General features: G+C 43.3%; 3 protein-coding genes across 3 annotated transcripts; 1 reads left to right on the plus strand and 2 right to left on the minus strand.

Annotated features, from left to right (window-relative positions):
- Positions 1-1289: 1289 nt before the first annotated feature.
- LOC118432467 (interferon-induced protein 44-like) lies at positions 1290-5934 on the minus strand. The gene is made up of 8 exons (XM_035844050.1): positions 5774-5934; positions 4697-5250; positions 4252-4333; positions 3620-3818; positions 2957-3106; positions 2313-2484; positions 1649-1749; positions 1290-1539 (listed from the first exon to the last, which is right to left on the minus strand). Exons 2-8 carry the CDS (start codon positions 5235-5237, stop codon positions 1330-1332), a joined length of 1455 nt encoding a protein of 484 aa, XP_035699943.1. The 5' UTR covers positions 5238-5250; positions 5774-5934; the 3' UTR covers positions 1290-1329.
- A 201-nt stretch (positions 5935-6135) lies between these two features.
- LOC118431475 lies at positions 6136-8655 on the plus strand. The gene is made up of 4 exons (XM_035842716.1): positions 6136-6421; positions 6770-7169; positions 7397-7609; positions 8016-8655. The coding sequence occupies exons 1-4, from the start codon at positions 6302-6304 to the stop codon at positions 8213-8215; spliced, it is 933 nt and encodes a 310-aa protein (XP_035698609.1). The 5' UTR covers positions 6136-6301; the 3' UTR covers positions 8216-8655.
- A 31-nt stretch (positions 8656-8686) lies between these two features.
- On the minus strand, positions 8687-9775 carry LOC118432594 (asparagine synthetase domain-containing protein 1-like; the record flags this gene model as incomplete). Its single annotated transcript, XM_035844226.1, is given in 3 exon segments — positions 8687-8890; positions 9165-9255; positions 9697-9775. Coding segments are annotated over 3 exon segments (324 nt in total). The 3' UTR covers positions 8687-8704.
- Positions 9776-15620: the final 5845 nt, after the last annotated feature.

The following is a 15620-nucleotide window of genomic DNA, read 5'->3' on the forward strand; positions in this document are numbered from 1 at the left end:
GTGATATGTAGCCTTTTTTTTCGCAGACTTCAAGCGAGATTGGCTTTTATTTGGAGGGGAGGGGAGTTTCGCGGAGTTTTGCATTCCAAGACAAACTCATTTTCTAGACAAACTCCCTCTCCCGAAATGAGAACGAAATTGGTTCCTATTAAAGCCAACTTCGAAACTAGCGAATCAGCTCGGTGATACGCCCGGCGTGAGTAGGTCAAAACTAAAACACAGCCTGTACTCATACATGTTAAAAGAGAAAACTGGTGATTTTCATCTAAGAAACTGATGCAGTATAAGATGAGCACGTTTGTCTGAAGCCAAGGCTGAAGATAACATGAGAGCAGGTTTGAACCGGCGCGCAGCTGGCAAGACGCACTATCAGCTAAACGTCGATTGGAAATACTTTGTTGACATGGCGTGACGTTAACGAGATGCTCGAAGGACGCAGGTGTAACCAGGGGGATCCCGTGCGAAGACAGAGGACAGCACTTTAACGGGGCTATCCCTTTTGGCACAACGGTTTAGCGCGCTGTGTTTGTGATATGGCGGCCCGGGTTCGGCGCGGGTTTGAATCCTGGGAGCCAGGAGACTTTTTCTTCTCGCCTCTTGTGTTACATTGGTTCCCATGCCGACCCTGTGAGTAATAGGCTAGAAAATGTTTGTGATCTGACGTGGCGGCCTGGGTTCGGCGCGGTTTTTACTCCTTTCGGAATACATACGTACTACATAAGGGTCAATGTTGTATAAAGACTTTACCAGACTGCTCGGGAGAGTGACAGAAAAACACGATTTGTGCTAGGGTCATACCTCCAGGATGTGTTTTATTATACTTCGTTAATTTGTCTACTCATTCTGTTTGCTAAAAACTGAGAGATTCATATATGACATATGATAACAAATGATGTAATATAAGATCACTTACAGGTCTACAATTAAAAAAAAGGCAAAGTACACAAGTCAACAAAAGTATAGAACGTACTATATCTACATCTACAACATGGATTAATCAGAGTGCGCCGCATGGTTTCTTATAACTACACTCTTTCGTGCAGGGGCAAATTGTACAAGTGTAAGTAAATTAGCTAGTCGCAACAAGTGAGTTAGTTTAGTGGAGAAAGAACGTTATTATATATTAGCTGTAATGTGGTACATTACGAATTAATCGATTATGTCTAATATCTCCAAATGCTACTAAAGAAGACAAACCCATTTGTTGATACTGACTGACAAGTAGCAGCTTGACCACCAGACTAACCGGCCAATCAGATTGTACAGATTGTTAAAATACATTGTACTGAGTAGCCAGTCCTGTGTGGATTTCTGCATCTACGCTTCACGTTACTCCTTGACGTTGAGTTTCTCCAGGTTCTCTGTGGCCAGGGCTTCGTAATGCTCGTCCAGATAGTCATCTGCGAAGCCGAGAATCTGCGCCAGGGCTGACAGGGCCAGGATGTCGATCTGGTTGTCCAGGCAAGTCTGCTTAGAGTAGTTCTGCACGGGGAAGATGTGGTACTCCGGTAGGCCCAGCTTCTCACTCACCTCTTGTACCTAGGGTCAAACAACATCGTGTTAGAGCCTCGGAGCTATAAAGTATCAGAGAATACAAACAATTTCAGCCACCCCTATACCCCTACAGAATCACAATGGACTAACCCACCTTCTCTAAGATGAACCTGCTTCGGTAAACCAAGGTGAGGTCATCGGCGACAAATTCACAAGCTTTGTCGACCTTGGTCAGCAGGACCACCGAAGGAATACCTGTGTGACAAAAAACAATGAAAAACCAATATTCAGGAAGTAAAGTTTATAAGAGAAGGCCCATTAAGGTCCCAACCGGGCAGTTCACGGGCAGTTTTTTTGGCACTTTCGGGTGTGACCTCTACGTGGCCCCGTGGAACACCTTGCGGCTCACGGATATTTTGGGACCCGGTGGGGCACTGGTTGAATTTAAGTCGGACTTAAAATAAGCCCGGGACCCCGTCACAAATAGACACCGTGACTTACCCGTGCGAAACACCGAGGGGTACCCCCGGTATCCGACAGTCCACCGGGACATATTTGTGGCTTCGGAGCCCGACCGGGGCTACATCCCTGCCGTTCACCGGTGCACCTAAACCTAAGATAGTATATCAGGATCGTGGACTATCAAAAAGGCACATGACCTAGGCGAATTTCTCGAGAAGGTTGGTAGTCATGTCCTCTTCGCTTCTGGATAACACAAAACTGGAAAACAACATTTGCACTCATTTAACCTCCTTGCACTGACACTTCTTCTACTTCAGACATGTAATGCCACCCAGGAATATACCTATAGACCTTACCCCTCTTGAGTGCTTTGTTGTAGATGGTTTTGATCTTGTCCATGGCGCCCTGCGGCATGACGCTGATGTTACAGGTGTCCAGGGCCAGCGCCACACAGTGGGTACGGTCCTTCATACCGGCCATGTTTTTAAACCCGGGTGTGGCCGGGGAGATGTTGACGGCTGCATTGAACTGTAGAAAGCACATTTTCTTTCGTTATTCAAGCGCTTTAATACTAATTATTTCTAGTCGAAGAACCAACACAATTAGCTGCTATTTAGACTTTTTTGACCCAGATGTAATGTTAAGAAATTGCTGCAGTGCTGATCCTAGGGGTAACGGGACAACGCTAATTTCTCGTTAACTGCAGTCGCCGTTTGAAACGATCGATGCCATGACACATCGCAAAACGGTACCGTTGGCATAGGCCAGTCCGCAATATTGCATCGACCGTTTCAAATGGCATCGACCGTTAACGAGACGGAAACGCGCTGCGTCGACGTGCGGCAAAACCCACTGATCTACATTATACCTACCTACACTACCTTGGCCTGACCCCGATTGAACACTCCTGACATAACTTCCTACCAGAAGTCCTCTACAGTCCGCAATATAGTTGCACACTGACATTGTAGAATATCAGCTATATAAAATATCTCCCCACCTGGTACCTATCGGGCACGTTGCCGTCCAGCAGGTAGGGCAGATCGTCCAGGTCCAGCCCGGTGTTGGCGTCCTCCAGCCCCATGGTGTCACACAGGCGGAAACACAGGGTCTCACCACCGCGTTCTCCACGCACCTCGTACGTTCGGTACTAATTTAAAAATACACTTAAATTATCAAAATGTATTATTAATATTAAACATTTCACTGATGTCGATTCCCAACATTGCTTCTTCAATACTTCTTTTATAAAGCCACAGGGATACTGATATAGTTCTGAAGGAACATTTTATTACTCTCCAAGCAGAGGTTAGGCTCCGGCTGCATTTAACGCCTTGGCCGAGGCATCAACAAAATGGTACAAAATAGAAAGCCCAATAAAAACGCCTAAAATCGTCAAAATAGCCGAGGCCTAACCCCTGCTTGGAGAGTAACGTTTAATCGCTTAAAATATCTGGAGAAATGATTTCTTTTACAATTCATATTATATTCCCCCCTTGTCCATAACTTATTTTTACTTTTCTGTTATCGTGGACAAACCAGACAAGATGTTGTACTTAATGTGAATGTATTATAGTATGCATTTGGTCTAGGATTCTAACGGAAATTTCCTAACATTTGTCAGCCTGGAATTGCTCTTCCTGGTAGTTGAAACTGACCGTACCCTTGTAGTGAGGCTGTGCGGTTGGCTGCCCGCCATGGCCTGGCTGGACACACGGCCCTTGTAGATGGAGTTGATGGTGTTGAAGAAGCTGGATTTCCCAGAACCCACCTGGCCGACCAGCAGGACGTTGACCTGGCTAACGGACATACCGGGCCGCGGCTTGTACCCAGCCACCTGTTGCTTTAGCCGCTCTCGTTCCCTGCGTGAGCAATAACACTGAAGCACGCGTACTTAATGCAACATGAACAGGGGTCACGTTAGAAATGCCGCCATCAGCCCCAAAATCCAATCCTTACAGTTTTCTCAAAATTTGTCCGCAGCATCAACGATAATCAACTATCTAAGCGATCACACCATGCGAGAAAGATGTGCTCAATGCCAGCCACCAACACCAACAGAATAACTTTTGAAAATACTACGCAACCGGTACAGCCAAGGAAATGCTTGCACCTTTCCTGTTTTTCTTGCAAACCGCGCACAATACATAAGACTCACTACCCGAGAGTGTCACAAACATGACAAAATAATATGCAACAAAACATTGAGCAAGGTATTATACAATTAATTAAGAAAATATTTAGATCACAGCAAAAGGCTAATTATGCATGTTGAGAAATTGGAAATGAACGTACTCGTCACTCCAATGGACCTTCCTCCACTCTTTTCCTTCCTGCAGCATTTTGTTCTCAATGGACTCTTCTTTTGCTTCTCTCTCTGAAGAACAAGAAGTATCGAAAGAAAATGAGTCACTGCTGTGTGAGTGCTGTCTCTTCCGTATCGAATGTTTCCGCCGGAGGACATCCAACCGTTGAATCTTCTGTGAATCCCCTAATTCTTTTGATGAACAGGGTGTACATTCTACGCAATAACGTATTCAGAACTAAATTCTAGATGTTTTCTATCCTTACTTGTCACATGAGGTAACACGCTCTGACTCTTGAGTTGATAAATGGTTGATTATCTTTATTGTATGTTCAGAAACATACATAAGGCCAATATGATCGATGTGGCTGTCACCCAATATTGTAGGCAATTATTTATCTGACAATAACTGACAATAACAGCATACATACTCACTTCCAATGGAGTACACCTCTACGTCGAGGTAGGTGAGATTTCCTCCACAAAAACTGTTGATGTTGTGGCCCATCCCAACGCCGTAAGTGTTACCAATGTTGCCCTGTCCGTTTGCACTGACAAAATTGCCATTATTCGCTGGGCTCGTACCAGTGAAGGCCAGGAAGTCGTGACCAGCACCGAACATAGGGCCATAACCTTGATGGTTATACAAACAATGAGCCATGTTACCGTTAGCTGGAAACTTCAAAGGATCGAATTTGTTGGCGTTTGAAAGTCGGAAGAGAAAAGAATCCGGGGCTTGAACCCAGTCACCCTGGCTGGCCCACGACTGGCTGGCGTACCCCCCAAAGACCCAGCCGATGGCGTTGTATGCGACCGTGACGGTGGGGCCCTTGTTGTCACAGAGCTGGTGGAAGGTGGCAGGATTGTAGCCCTGTGTGGAGGCCTTAAACAAGAGCTCAAACCCTGCGTCAGGCTTCCCCAGCCACTCCCGCAGCTGATCCTCGTCTTGTTCAGTCATTCGCTTCCTCAGAGCCATGCTGCCTATAGACCTGCTCAATGAAGGAAACAAGTCTAACGTTAGTGTCAATAACTTAACAATTACTAAGCGGTCACGACAAGAGATCACAAGAGGTTGCTCATCAAGCAATCAAGGCCACCAACAAGGCAGCACAGATATGAAGAGCTACGATCAGTTAAACGAATGGCGTCTGTGAAACTTGTAACTTTTTATTATTAGAGGATACCGTACCAGACAAACTGAGGACGAGGCTCAGTTTCAATCAATCCTTATAGGTTGTTCCGTTACATTTACTGAGCACGCAACTGAGGACGAAAATCCGATAGTATACCGGTATAAAATATATTTGTTACCAATAGAGGGAAATATCGTTCGAAAATTTCACGAAGAATTAACTAAGCTTGTGTATTAGCTGCGACCAATGCACACAGAAGCATAAGTTCAACGCCCAACTGTACTTAAAAAAATAAAGCAGTTAAGGATCCTTGTTGGAAAAGCCTAATGTCAGATCCGTTACGGTCCATTGTCTGTATCTGATGATGCGCACTACTTACCTGATCTTTGTTCGATTGTGTAAAGAATTCTTGACTACCAAAGCTCGACTGAGATATGAAACTCTGTGTAGAATATCGCAAGACAGCAATATACAAACGTGGAACTGAAGCGCTCCCTTTAGTTTCGATGACGTAGCAGGAAATTGTGACCTCCGCCTCAAGGCAGGGCATCATGGGACGGTGAACCCGGAAGTTAGTGGAAAGAGAGTTCTGAAGACGACACCAACTGGTGGTTTCTGCAGGGGAAAGTGGTTGGAGTCCGAAATTGTTTTTCAAAAGCCAACATACGAATCTCAATAGAACTATTTTCTTTTACTTCTTTATTATTCTTAATATGCAATATCTAACACTTGCACTATAGGAAAATGAGTGTATACCCAATTACATGCAACATTTACTGTACATCACTCCCTGCGCCTAAATGGGATGGTATAGTCGTCAGGTTTTCGGATTTGTGTAGTTGAAAAAAGCAAGTGGTTGCCAAACTTACGTTACACGTTACAACACGAGGGATTGGAGATAGCGATCATGAGTTTTTCAGGTCTCTTCCGATGGTCCAACCATCCCAACACACGTACGGTGGCGCCGGAACGTCAGCCGTCGCCGCCAACGGGTGACGACTTGGAAGGAACACTACAGAAACTACAGGTAAGGTCTCACCTATTAAAATGAGTGTGAATATCTGCAGTGTATCATGTTCGGCCTTGCTGACTTTGAGACTAATGATCACGTGGTGAGAACACCTCACCTGTCTCAAACATTTTGGGAACATGATATTTTCATACGGGATCGGGAACTGCTCACGGTAGGGTTAGTCTTTTTCAGTTACATGCAGTCTTATACATCAGCCCTATCAATGATAGGGAACTGATTATGGTTTCAAACAGACAATGAAGATGTGAGAAAATCCTACTAACTGGTTGATTTCGAGGGAAGATGATACTATGATGAGACGGAGACATTCACGATCACGATTTTGTTCTCATGTCTTTTTAGAAATGCAGGCATCCTAGTGAACACTTGAAGGCACTTGAAGACAGCTTCCAGCTTCAGTCCGATGCTATAGGACAGCTTTGTACAGAAAAGCAGCGTCTTGAGACGGAGAACTGCGAACTTCAGCGGCTTCTACACGACATCAAGGAATTTGTAGAGTGGAAATGTCCCTGTCCACAGACAAAACCATACCCTACAGTACCGCGACTTACCAACAGGGGGCGTTCGAGGAAAGAAACTCATGAAAGTTTTGGCGAGTCCAACTGCCCTGTTGATGGAGGGGAGCCCAGGGTTAGTGTTGAAACATGGAGGGACTGGTTTGACTCAGTGACTCGGGAACATAGATCTCCTTGGTATCATCCTCATCCACAGGCAGTACCACAACAGCAAGAACCACGCAAAAGTAGGTACCTGATTTATATAAAGGTTAAGAAACCAGGGTGTACAATTTTTAAAAAGATTTTATGCATTCTTGGCTGTTTTAAGTACATCCTCACAGTTAAGTCCAAGGGCAGTTATAAAGTTGATATATGTCTACATCACTTAAACTTTAAGAGTGAACCAATCAATACGTGAATCTACCATGAGGTAGGGCTGACTTCAAGCTTACCGTTTCATTGTTTCCTTCAGTAATCTGCTACCTAAAAGCCGAAGGTCCATTCCATGGCTCGGATGGACAGCTTCTGGCCAAGTTGAATGAAAGACTAGGGAAGAATAATGTTGCTATGGAAACCAGGCCATGGCAACCGTCACCACGCATCATCTCTGAACCCACCCTTGTCTTCTGTCTCAACGCCTCACGGTTGGGCACAGATGTGGACAATGCCTTGAGGGGAACTGAAGGTAGGACAAGATAATCCTCAAAGAATTGTCCCATATGATCCAATACATTACTGTGGTAGCTGTACCATGTCTATAAATTGAGAAACATTGATATCTACTTAATCAATTTGAGGTGTTAATTTTCTAATAGATGTGGAGAAGGATTTTACAGTCTCTCTCAAAGTTTGCAAACGAAAATCTAGATTTCTTTTAAAACATAACATCTACAGTGCTGCTGCAGGTTGCATATGGCATTCAGGTATAACATGTATCATTATTTTTTGTATGATCATTATATTTGAGGCACTGTTTTGTTGCACACATGTACATGTATCTACAGAACAAAAATCACAGCTGCCACATTCAAAGACGAATGAGGATATTTGCTGTAGTGGAACTGTGATTATGATTCTTTTCTGTTCTGCAGGAAACAATATTGTTCTTATCGTGATGCATCATCGTCCTCCCCACAATGCTCGGATCTCCGTCCAATCACGGTCTGTGCTCAGAGAAGGAAACACTAAACTTATCGTTGATGCTTTATTCTTTGAGCGAGAGGGAATGTACGACTGTGACGTGAACACTGAGGCTGTGAAAGACCTGGCTTCTTACCTGCAAGGCTGTTGAATATGATGAATATGAAAAAAAGCACCACACTAGTATGGTACATTTTATAAGGAAAAAAAATGTATACTATCCAGTTTAGCCTTGGGATTCATTGGATAAGCAGCTTATCTTTCATTGGTAGCGTGTCATTCATCCGTCAGTCAACAAGGACCGCTCTGTCACCAATGTCATGACAGAGTGTTAACAAGAAAGATATACACTATCTACAGTATGCACCATTGCATACATGCACACCATACCATCCTCAAATAACTGCAGCACTTTGTAAATGCAACTTGGATGGGTCACAACTCTCAACCTTCTGGTGCAGAAGTAGGCTGTACCAAAAATGCTGCCACATTATGAGAAAGTTTCCTTTACAATGATCATTATTACATAAAATCTGTACATCCCATTAAAATGTTCCAGATGCATGAGATGAGTATATTGAAAATATTTTGTGGAGGGTACCAATGTGATATCAAGAAATGTGATGTCCAGGTCTGTATGTTACTCTGTTGTCAGTCTGTTGCATCTGTCTGAAGCCTTCTCTGCAGAGTTCTCCATCTTGGCTATCCTGGAGCCAAACTGAATGGCTCTTTTTGGTAACACAGCAGCAGAGCTCAACCCAAGTTCTCTCACTGCAACTCGCAACAACAGCTTCTCCCCGATTCCTCTGGGTAGGGTTAGGTTTGCCTGGAATGCAAAAAATGATATACAAAAAAATAATACAATACATTGTAAGTATCTCAAATGTTTTAAAATTTCTGACAGCTTCTCTCTCTAGCTGATCATGATACATGTACACCTTATTCCTCTTGGTTGGGGTAAATTCTAACAATATATATTTAAATATTCCCAAACCTTTAGATCCTCTGCATTCGTTTTGCATGTTGTACTGCTTGTAAAACAATTTTAAATATTGACTATTGAGACTTTGAGAGACAAGAAACTTCTATCTGTAACAAACCTTGTACTGAATGGGAACAGAACTGAGGAAGGAGACCACATCTTCATCAAGAAACGGGAAGCGGGATTCCTTCCCGTGGTCGGAGATGATCCTACATAAAAACAGTCAATGTGACAATCCTGTTGGTACAATAACATACACTTGGTAGAAGCAGTAGTGTTGTATCCAGTATTCATGTTATACATGTACATGTACGTACTCTGACATGGGTGGACAGCAGTCAGCATTCAAATATAAATATATACTGTACAAAAAGTGGAGAATTTTTTGTAAGACTTGAATTACATTTGTACAATTTTGTTGTGCATATTATCAGTTACCAATTTTCTGTGGCCAAGGAGCAAAACTGAGTCAGCAAATATAATACATTTTAAAATTTGCTCTATCATAAAAGAATGATATAATTCAAACAGGTAGAAAGCCAAAATTTGGAGTCCTTCCTGCAGACATGTTCTGAGACAAGTCAGTGAGACATCAGCAAACCCCCTGTCCATGAGCTGTCCATGTAAGTAGTTCCCCACCCCGTACAGACCTGTCATCCCTGCCCAGGTTCCTGGAGGAGATCCTGTCTACCTCCATCTCCACTTCCTCCAGCAGACCTCTCCAGCCTTCTGACCTGCAGTCATCAACACAAGGTCATTGTAAATTAAGGAACTAAACCTTACACTTTCACACATTTTCCATACAAAACATGAATAGGTTACATACACAGAACTGAATCCGTTAGAGCAAAGGCCTGACATTTGAACTAGGATCTAGGAATGAACAATTCAATTCACAAAAAGCTGTCAGTGATACAAAGGACAGTTAAGGTGGCAATTCACTCCTGACTAGACAGGTGGTGCTGCCAGCTCATATAAGTACAACCAAGGCTGATAAAAGCTCCTTTGTACTAGCCTGGTACATGTATATAGCTCGTATTATAGCTCCTGAGTCTCTTCTGTACTTTCCGCAAACTGAAGAGACTCTGGAGCTATAATATGGCTGGATACCAGGCTACCTTGGTACAACATACATGCTTTTTCTCTACACTGGCAGAATGTTTTGGATACTTCAAGACAAGATAAAGCAGTACAGTACATGTATGATGTTATTGAAGACTAAGGTTGAGTGTGCTGAGATCTCGTACTCACTTGAATCTGCTCCTGTGTCTGGAGTATCCTGCCAGCTGTTCATCTGCTCCCATGCCCACCAACAACACCTGGGAACAACAAGAATAAACCTATGATATAGACTCCATTCAAACTCAAAAAAAGTTGATCGGACTAACGTTACACTCCTCAGCAAGGCCAAACACATATGTAGCATCATAGAATTTTCAAAAGCTTTTATCTGATAACCAGTGTCTTGGACTTGAGATACATTGTATACAGTACTATATCTGCTAATACTATTCTGTGGCCACCCTTGGATATGCCTGTTTAAGGGGTTACTCAGGAGTGACCTGTCCTGCTTATCCACTTACCAAGGTAATACACAGTCACTCTGGTTGGTGGTTGTCTTCAGATTACCCCTGGTTCATCAAGTCTCTACAGACTTTTATGTCATACCTGTGATGTGAAAACGTTTCATACGGGTGTTCCGGACCGTGTGATAACTTTCCGTATCACACATGTACAGGTTCGAAAGTTGTATCACACAGACTTTCTTCAAGTAAATCGAACTATTTCGAACGGGCCGAATACGGCACGGTTGAAAATTCGAATACCGGATTCGGACGTTAGAATTGCTGTTGTTAGAATCTATCTTTTTGTTCAAGGACACAACATTTTCTCAACTTCTGGTGCATTTCTGTCCCAGCCCTCCCGCGGGTCGGATCACCCTCCAGCCGTCAGACGATCCGACCCACGGTCGGGCTGGTACCTGGGGTAATACAGAATACACCGCGTTGTATTCTATATATACATGTGTAGTACATTTCGGCATTACTGTCTTTGGTTTTGCCAAGTGCGTCAAAAAATGGACAAAATCATTTTTGCCAGTTATTCTGCAAACAAATCAGAGACTATGGAATTCACATCATGTTACTTTAGCCAAGGTCGTGCATCAAATCCCCTCCAGCTGGAATATGGAGCAATGGGCCAGTTGCTCTTGTTCTGACCATGTTTTGTCCAAATGAGAGTCTGGCATCCTATTTTACTACTATTTTTAGTCTTGGTTGTGAAACTTGAGAATGTTTCTCCAAAACAAGTAGGTGTTTTGCTCCCACCAGTGACACAGATACAGCACGAAATGCACGGAGCAAATCAGAAGATGTTACACTTTGCCTGACTCAGGCAGATGGTGTTGACATTCCTTTAGCATTTGCAGGTGTCTATTTACTAGGCCTTAGGAATGAAGATGAGCAAGGTTGTGGGTGGGGAAGGGAGTTGCCCAAGGATAAGGTCAAGGGAAACATCCTAAATATGTCCAACAAGTGTATCAGACATCACACCTGCGTGCGTCAGATAGGGACCTCGGTAAGTAAGGAGAAGCATTGACCCTGACATGGTAACTCTTCAGGAGTTCAAACATGACTTCAGTAAAGCATAGCCCCCCTCACCCTTTCTGTTTCTATAACCTTTCAACTAGTATAGCTTTGCAGGTGGTTAACAGTTTACAGAACTATGTGGGCATGTCGGAAATGTTTCTGTTAAGATGCTCCAGTAACAAGCAGTGGCCTCTTTCAGAAGGTTTCGTATCTACCTCCTCTAAGTCTGGAAGTGAAAATGCCACGCGCCGCGGGAACTCAAACGCAGCCGTCTATCTCATCACCAAGGACGAAAATAGCTCCCATTGCCAGTGGGAACATCACAGAGCTTGATGGGAATAGTGAGGTCATGGCCTCTGATTCACTGTTTCTTAGGGAAGGCTTGACATTTGGCAATACTTTGAGCAGGGATGGCTTTTTTTTGGGGGGGGGGGCGTCTGCTGGTTTGCGATTTTCAACGTTGGCTCGATTCTCTTATGCCAGGGAAGGGAGTTTGCCGAGGAAGGGAATTTGCCGAGACGGCCCGGGGCAAACTCCTTTCCACGGCAAATTCCCTTCCTCTGCAAACTCGGCAAAGGCATAAGAGAACCTACCCCATGTTGAAAATAGCGCACTAGCCCCTCCCCCTCTAAAATAAAAGGCAGCCTCGCTTGATGTCTGCAACGGAGGCTAGCAGAGAAGGAGCTGTGAGGCAGGACGAAGGTAGGGCAGTAACTACCCCCATGGTTGGGTATATAATACACTACTCACAGACCCCATCTTGACCCCTCTACTGCAGTGAACACAAGAGGCAACTAAAAATACCAAAGTACCCCTGAAGGACAGAGGTTGGAAGATTTGTTACTTGGCCCTAACTCAAAGTTCTAGGACCAACTTATCTAACAAGGAGTGAAGTACGGGCAAGGCCTTCTAAGAAATATGGATGTAAAATTTAGAAAGTAGGAACCATAGGAACTTGACAACTTATTGTCAACATTATACATGTTTTCTGGTACTTTGCCTCAACTGAAAACTGTGAGTAACTGAAAACTATGCAAAAACACTCACTGGTAAAGCTGGAGTAGCCTTACTTGATATGCCAATTTGGAAATGAAATCTGCCAAATAAGATGAAGTGTGTCGATGAAGGTTAGACATCCAGGATATATAAACCTGCTCTCCAACGAGATCTCTTTAGTGTCACTGACAAAAGGTAGTGGATTCTGCCTGTAATGTCTGACCGTTTCCAAAATCACATCCAGTTGCTTGTCGGGTAACTTCTATTTGGCGTAAGATGAAAAGTGATCTCTACAAGCAACTGTAGTCTCTGTTTTGCCATATGGAAGTAACACATGGACACTGAAGATCTGACACATTGAAGATCTGCCCAAGGCTATGGAGGTTAGGGATGGATGAAGGGAGAGAATCATTTTCATCCATGCAACCAGCACGACCGGACGATGATGATACATCTATAGAATTTGCTTGTAAAACAACATGTAGTGATCTTTTAAGACCTTTGTGTCGAGAACAGTGGTTTCAGCCAAGACTGTACTTGCAGCCTTAAGGCTGAAGGACATTGAAATTACAGGCAGTAACATACATAAAGATGAAAAGTAAAGTTGCAAGATAGTCCAGACTACAGAAATTAACAGACTTTTAAAAGAGACAAACATTCATTTCCCCATCAGAAAGTCAGGATGACAGCCAGTCAATTCGGTTTAATTGCCTTGACTGCTAGGGCCTGAACACTACCCTTGGACAGGAGCCAGTGTCACAGTCAGAATGTTTATTGATGAAACTTAGTTTCAACAGTCACCATGTCCCCCTAAAGTCAACAGAGGATAAAAATAGCCCTGTAAAAGTGCTGACAGGGCTGTGAAACCCACGCCCTGTAGGACCTGTTGCATCATGCTTGGCCGGTCTTGGGCAGTTGTCATCTAGGAGAGGGCTTTTTAATATCAGTCATGTATCTGGTTCGTACCTAGCTTCTCAACTTCATCATGCATAAGATGAGACACTTAATTTACCGCACTTCTGACATTAATGCCCTGTAGGACCTGTTGCATCATGTTCTCCAAGTCTCAAGCAGCCGTTATCTTAAAGAGTCCTCTTTTTGACAGGTGGTTGTCTGGGTCGAACCTAGCTTCTCAACTTCAACAACATAAAGATAAACGGCCTGCACTTTTCTCAAGTGCTTTTGACAGGAACGCCCTGTAGGACTTGTTGCATCATGCTCTCGATCCGAGTCTCAGGTTGCTGTCATCTTGAAGGGGTCCTCTTCTTGACAGATGGTCGTCTGGGTCGAACCTGGTGTCTCACCTTCAAAACGTGCATCAAACACTATATAAATGGCCTGTGCACCAGTGGTTTATTAGAAGTTAATAAAAAGATGGCCTGGTGAATCCCATTTCCTAAATAGCCTAACCATACTAAGTAGTTGAGTGCATAAGATTAGCCCTCAGCAGAAACTGTGTAAATTTTGTAGCGGCTAAATTTTCTGAGATAACATTATTTCCGGTGTTGTTGGCAGAGGTCAACCTCTGTGCATAAAGTTATGTTTGAAAACTTGAACTTAAAAACAACAAGTGGCTGAAGGTGGATTTTGAGCATTAGGGACCAACTTTTGCTTCAAATGCAGCTTTCTTGTGCAGTACCTCTGCATCCTGCTAGAAGTCTCTTTTAAGATCAACATAATTCATGTGAGATTACTTCATCAAAGGCTTTTTATTAACAGAAAAGAGATTTTCAAAATCGTTCACATTTTGGAGGGTAAAACCAATTAATTTTTGGATGGTAAATTGATTGATTATAATCAAAGGTTTTAATTAATGAAAAAATACTGCAATGATGAAATGTGCCCCCAAAATTAAGGCATTTAGACCACTTTCCGTGCTAGATGGACCAGATCAGACTGGATAGTGCTGGTACTGCAGCTGATATACATGTATGGAGCAGACTTCTAGTCTCTGACTGACAGCTGTAACACAGCAGATGTAAAGTAAGACAGCCAGGGTGAATAGTTCTAGATTGTTTACAACTGTTCACACAGTGTCACAAAGACCAGTTTGGCTTCTTCGGTGCAGGATCAGATAAACACAGTACACTATGTTCACACATACAATGTAACGTTACATACCTTTCAAGTGCAAACTGCCCTGGTAATCTAATACACTGTAGTTCTGATAATGGTTTAGCAAATGTTGATTCAACAGAAGAAAAGAATGCACAGGTGCCAGAAACTGCTGAAGAAGACTACTCAGGCAACCGATAAAATCTGGTCCATGTGGACAGGTAGTCACTCTTGACAGGATTATCAATTTGTTTGAACCTTTGTTTATTCATTAAAGCTCAAATTGGCCTGCAGGCTGTTTTCCATTGAGGTCACGAGGGAAGAGGCAAGGGTCAGACAACAGAGATTGCTTGTGTCAATGGGAAAAATTGTCCAAGGGACTACCAAAAAGTGGTCACATTGGCCAGGTGATTTTCATGTCAAGGTAATCACTTGTGTTGTAGTAGTTATACAGGTCCAACTGCACACATAATCTATGAGGATGTACCTTTTTCTCAGCCATCATGACTCCACTGAACCAGGTTTCTGGCACTGCTCATAAGTCGTCACACTTAAGTTGTCACCCCTGCACCACAACGTTTGTTTAGAATAAAAGTGGCTGTCAGTCTAGCACTCTATCAATGTCTGCATCTACACGGCAGGCACTGGACCGAAAATGCTGACTAAACTACTGCCCATCATCAACTGAGTGAATCTTGTCGAGTGGTTTCAAAAGCTGGTCTTCATTGTTTAAACAGAGAAGTGAAAGCTCTTACAAAGACAGAAGGGAAAGCTCTTTCGAGAAGCCAACAAGTTGGTGGTTGGAGTTACATGTAGTCATGACATGCAAGTGTTTTCAGGGTTGGACAAGTTTTCTAACATTCACTTGTTCTGTGGGGCAAGTCCATTAAAAAATTGCTTGCCCAAACCAACTATTCACTTGCCCAAAATTTAAA

The sequence above is a fragment of the Branchiostoma floridae genome, chromosome 15, assembly GCF_000003815.2.
Source record: "Branchiostoma floridae strain S238N-H82 chromosome 15, Bfl_VNyyK, whole genome shotgun sequence".
Classification (NCBI taxonomy): Eukaryota; Metazoa; Chordata; class Leptocardii; order Amphioxiformes; family Branchiostomatidae; genus Branchiostoma; species Branchiostoma floridae.

Coding starts and splice junctions, on each gene's coding strand:
- LOC118432467 (XM_035844050.1), bottom strand. CDS start 5,237: ATGGCTCTGAGGAAGCGAATGACTGAACAAGACGAGGATCAGCTGCGG. Junction 4,334..4,696: donor AGAGGTGTACTCCATTGGAA/GTGAGTATGTAT, acceptor CTTGTTCTTCAG/AGAGAGAAGCAAAAGAAGAG. Junction 1,750..2,312: donor CAACAAAGCACTCAAGAGGG/GTAAGGTCTATA, acceptor TTTGTCACACAG/GTATTCCTTCGGTGGTCCTG.
- LOC118431475 (XM_035842716.1), top strand. CDS start 6,302: ATGAGTTTTTCAGGTCTCTTCCGATGGTCCAACCATCCCAACACACGT. Junction 6,422..6,769: donor GAACACTACAGAAACTACAG/GTAAGGTCTCAC, acceptor ATGTCTTTTTAG/AAATGCAGGCATCCTAGTGA. Junction 7,610..8,015: donor TGCCTTGAGGGGAACTGAAG/GTAGGACAAGAT, acceptor TCTGTTCTGCAG/GAAACAATATTGTTCTTATC.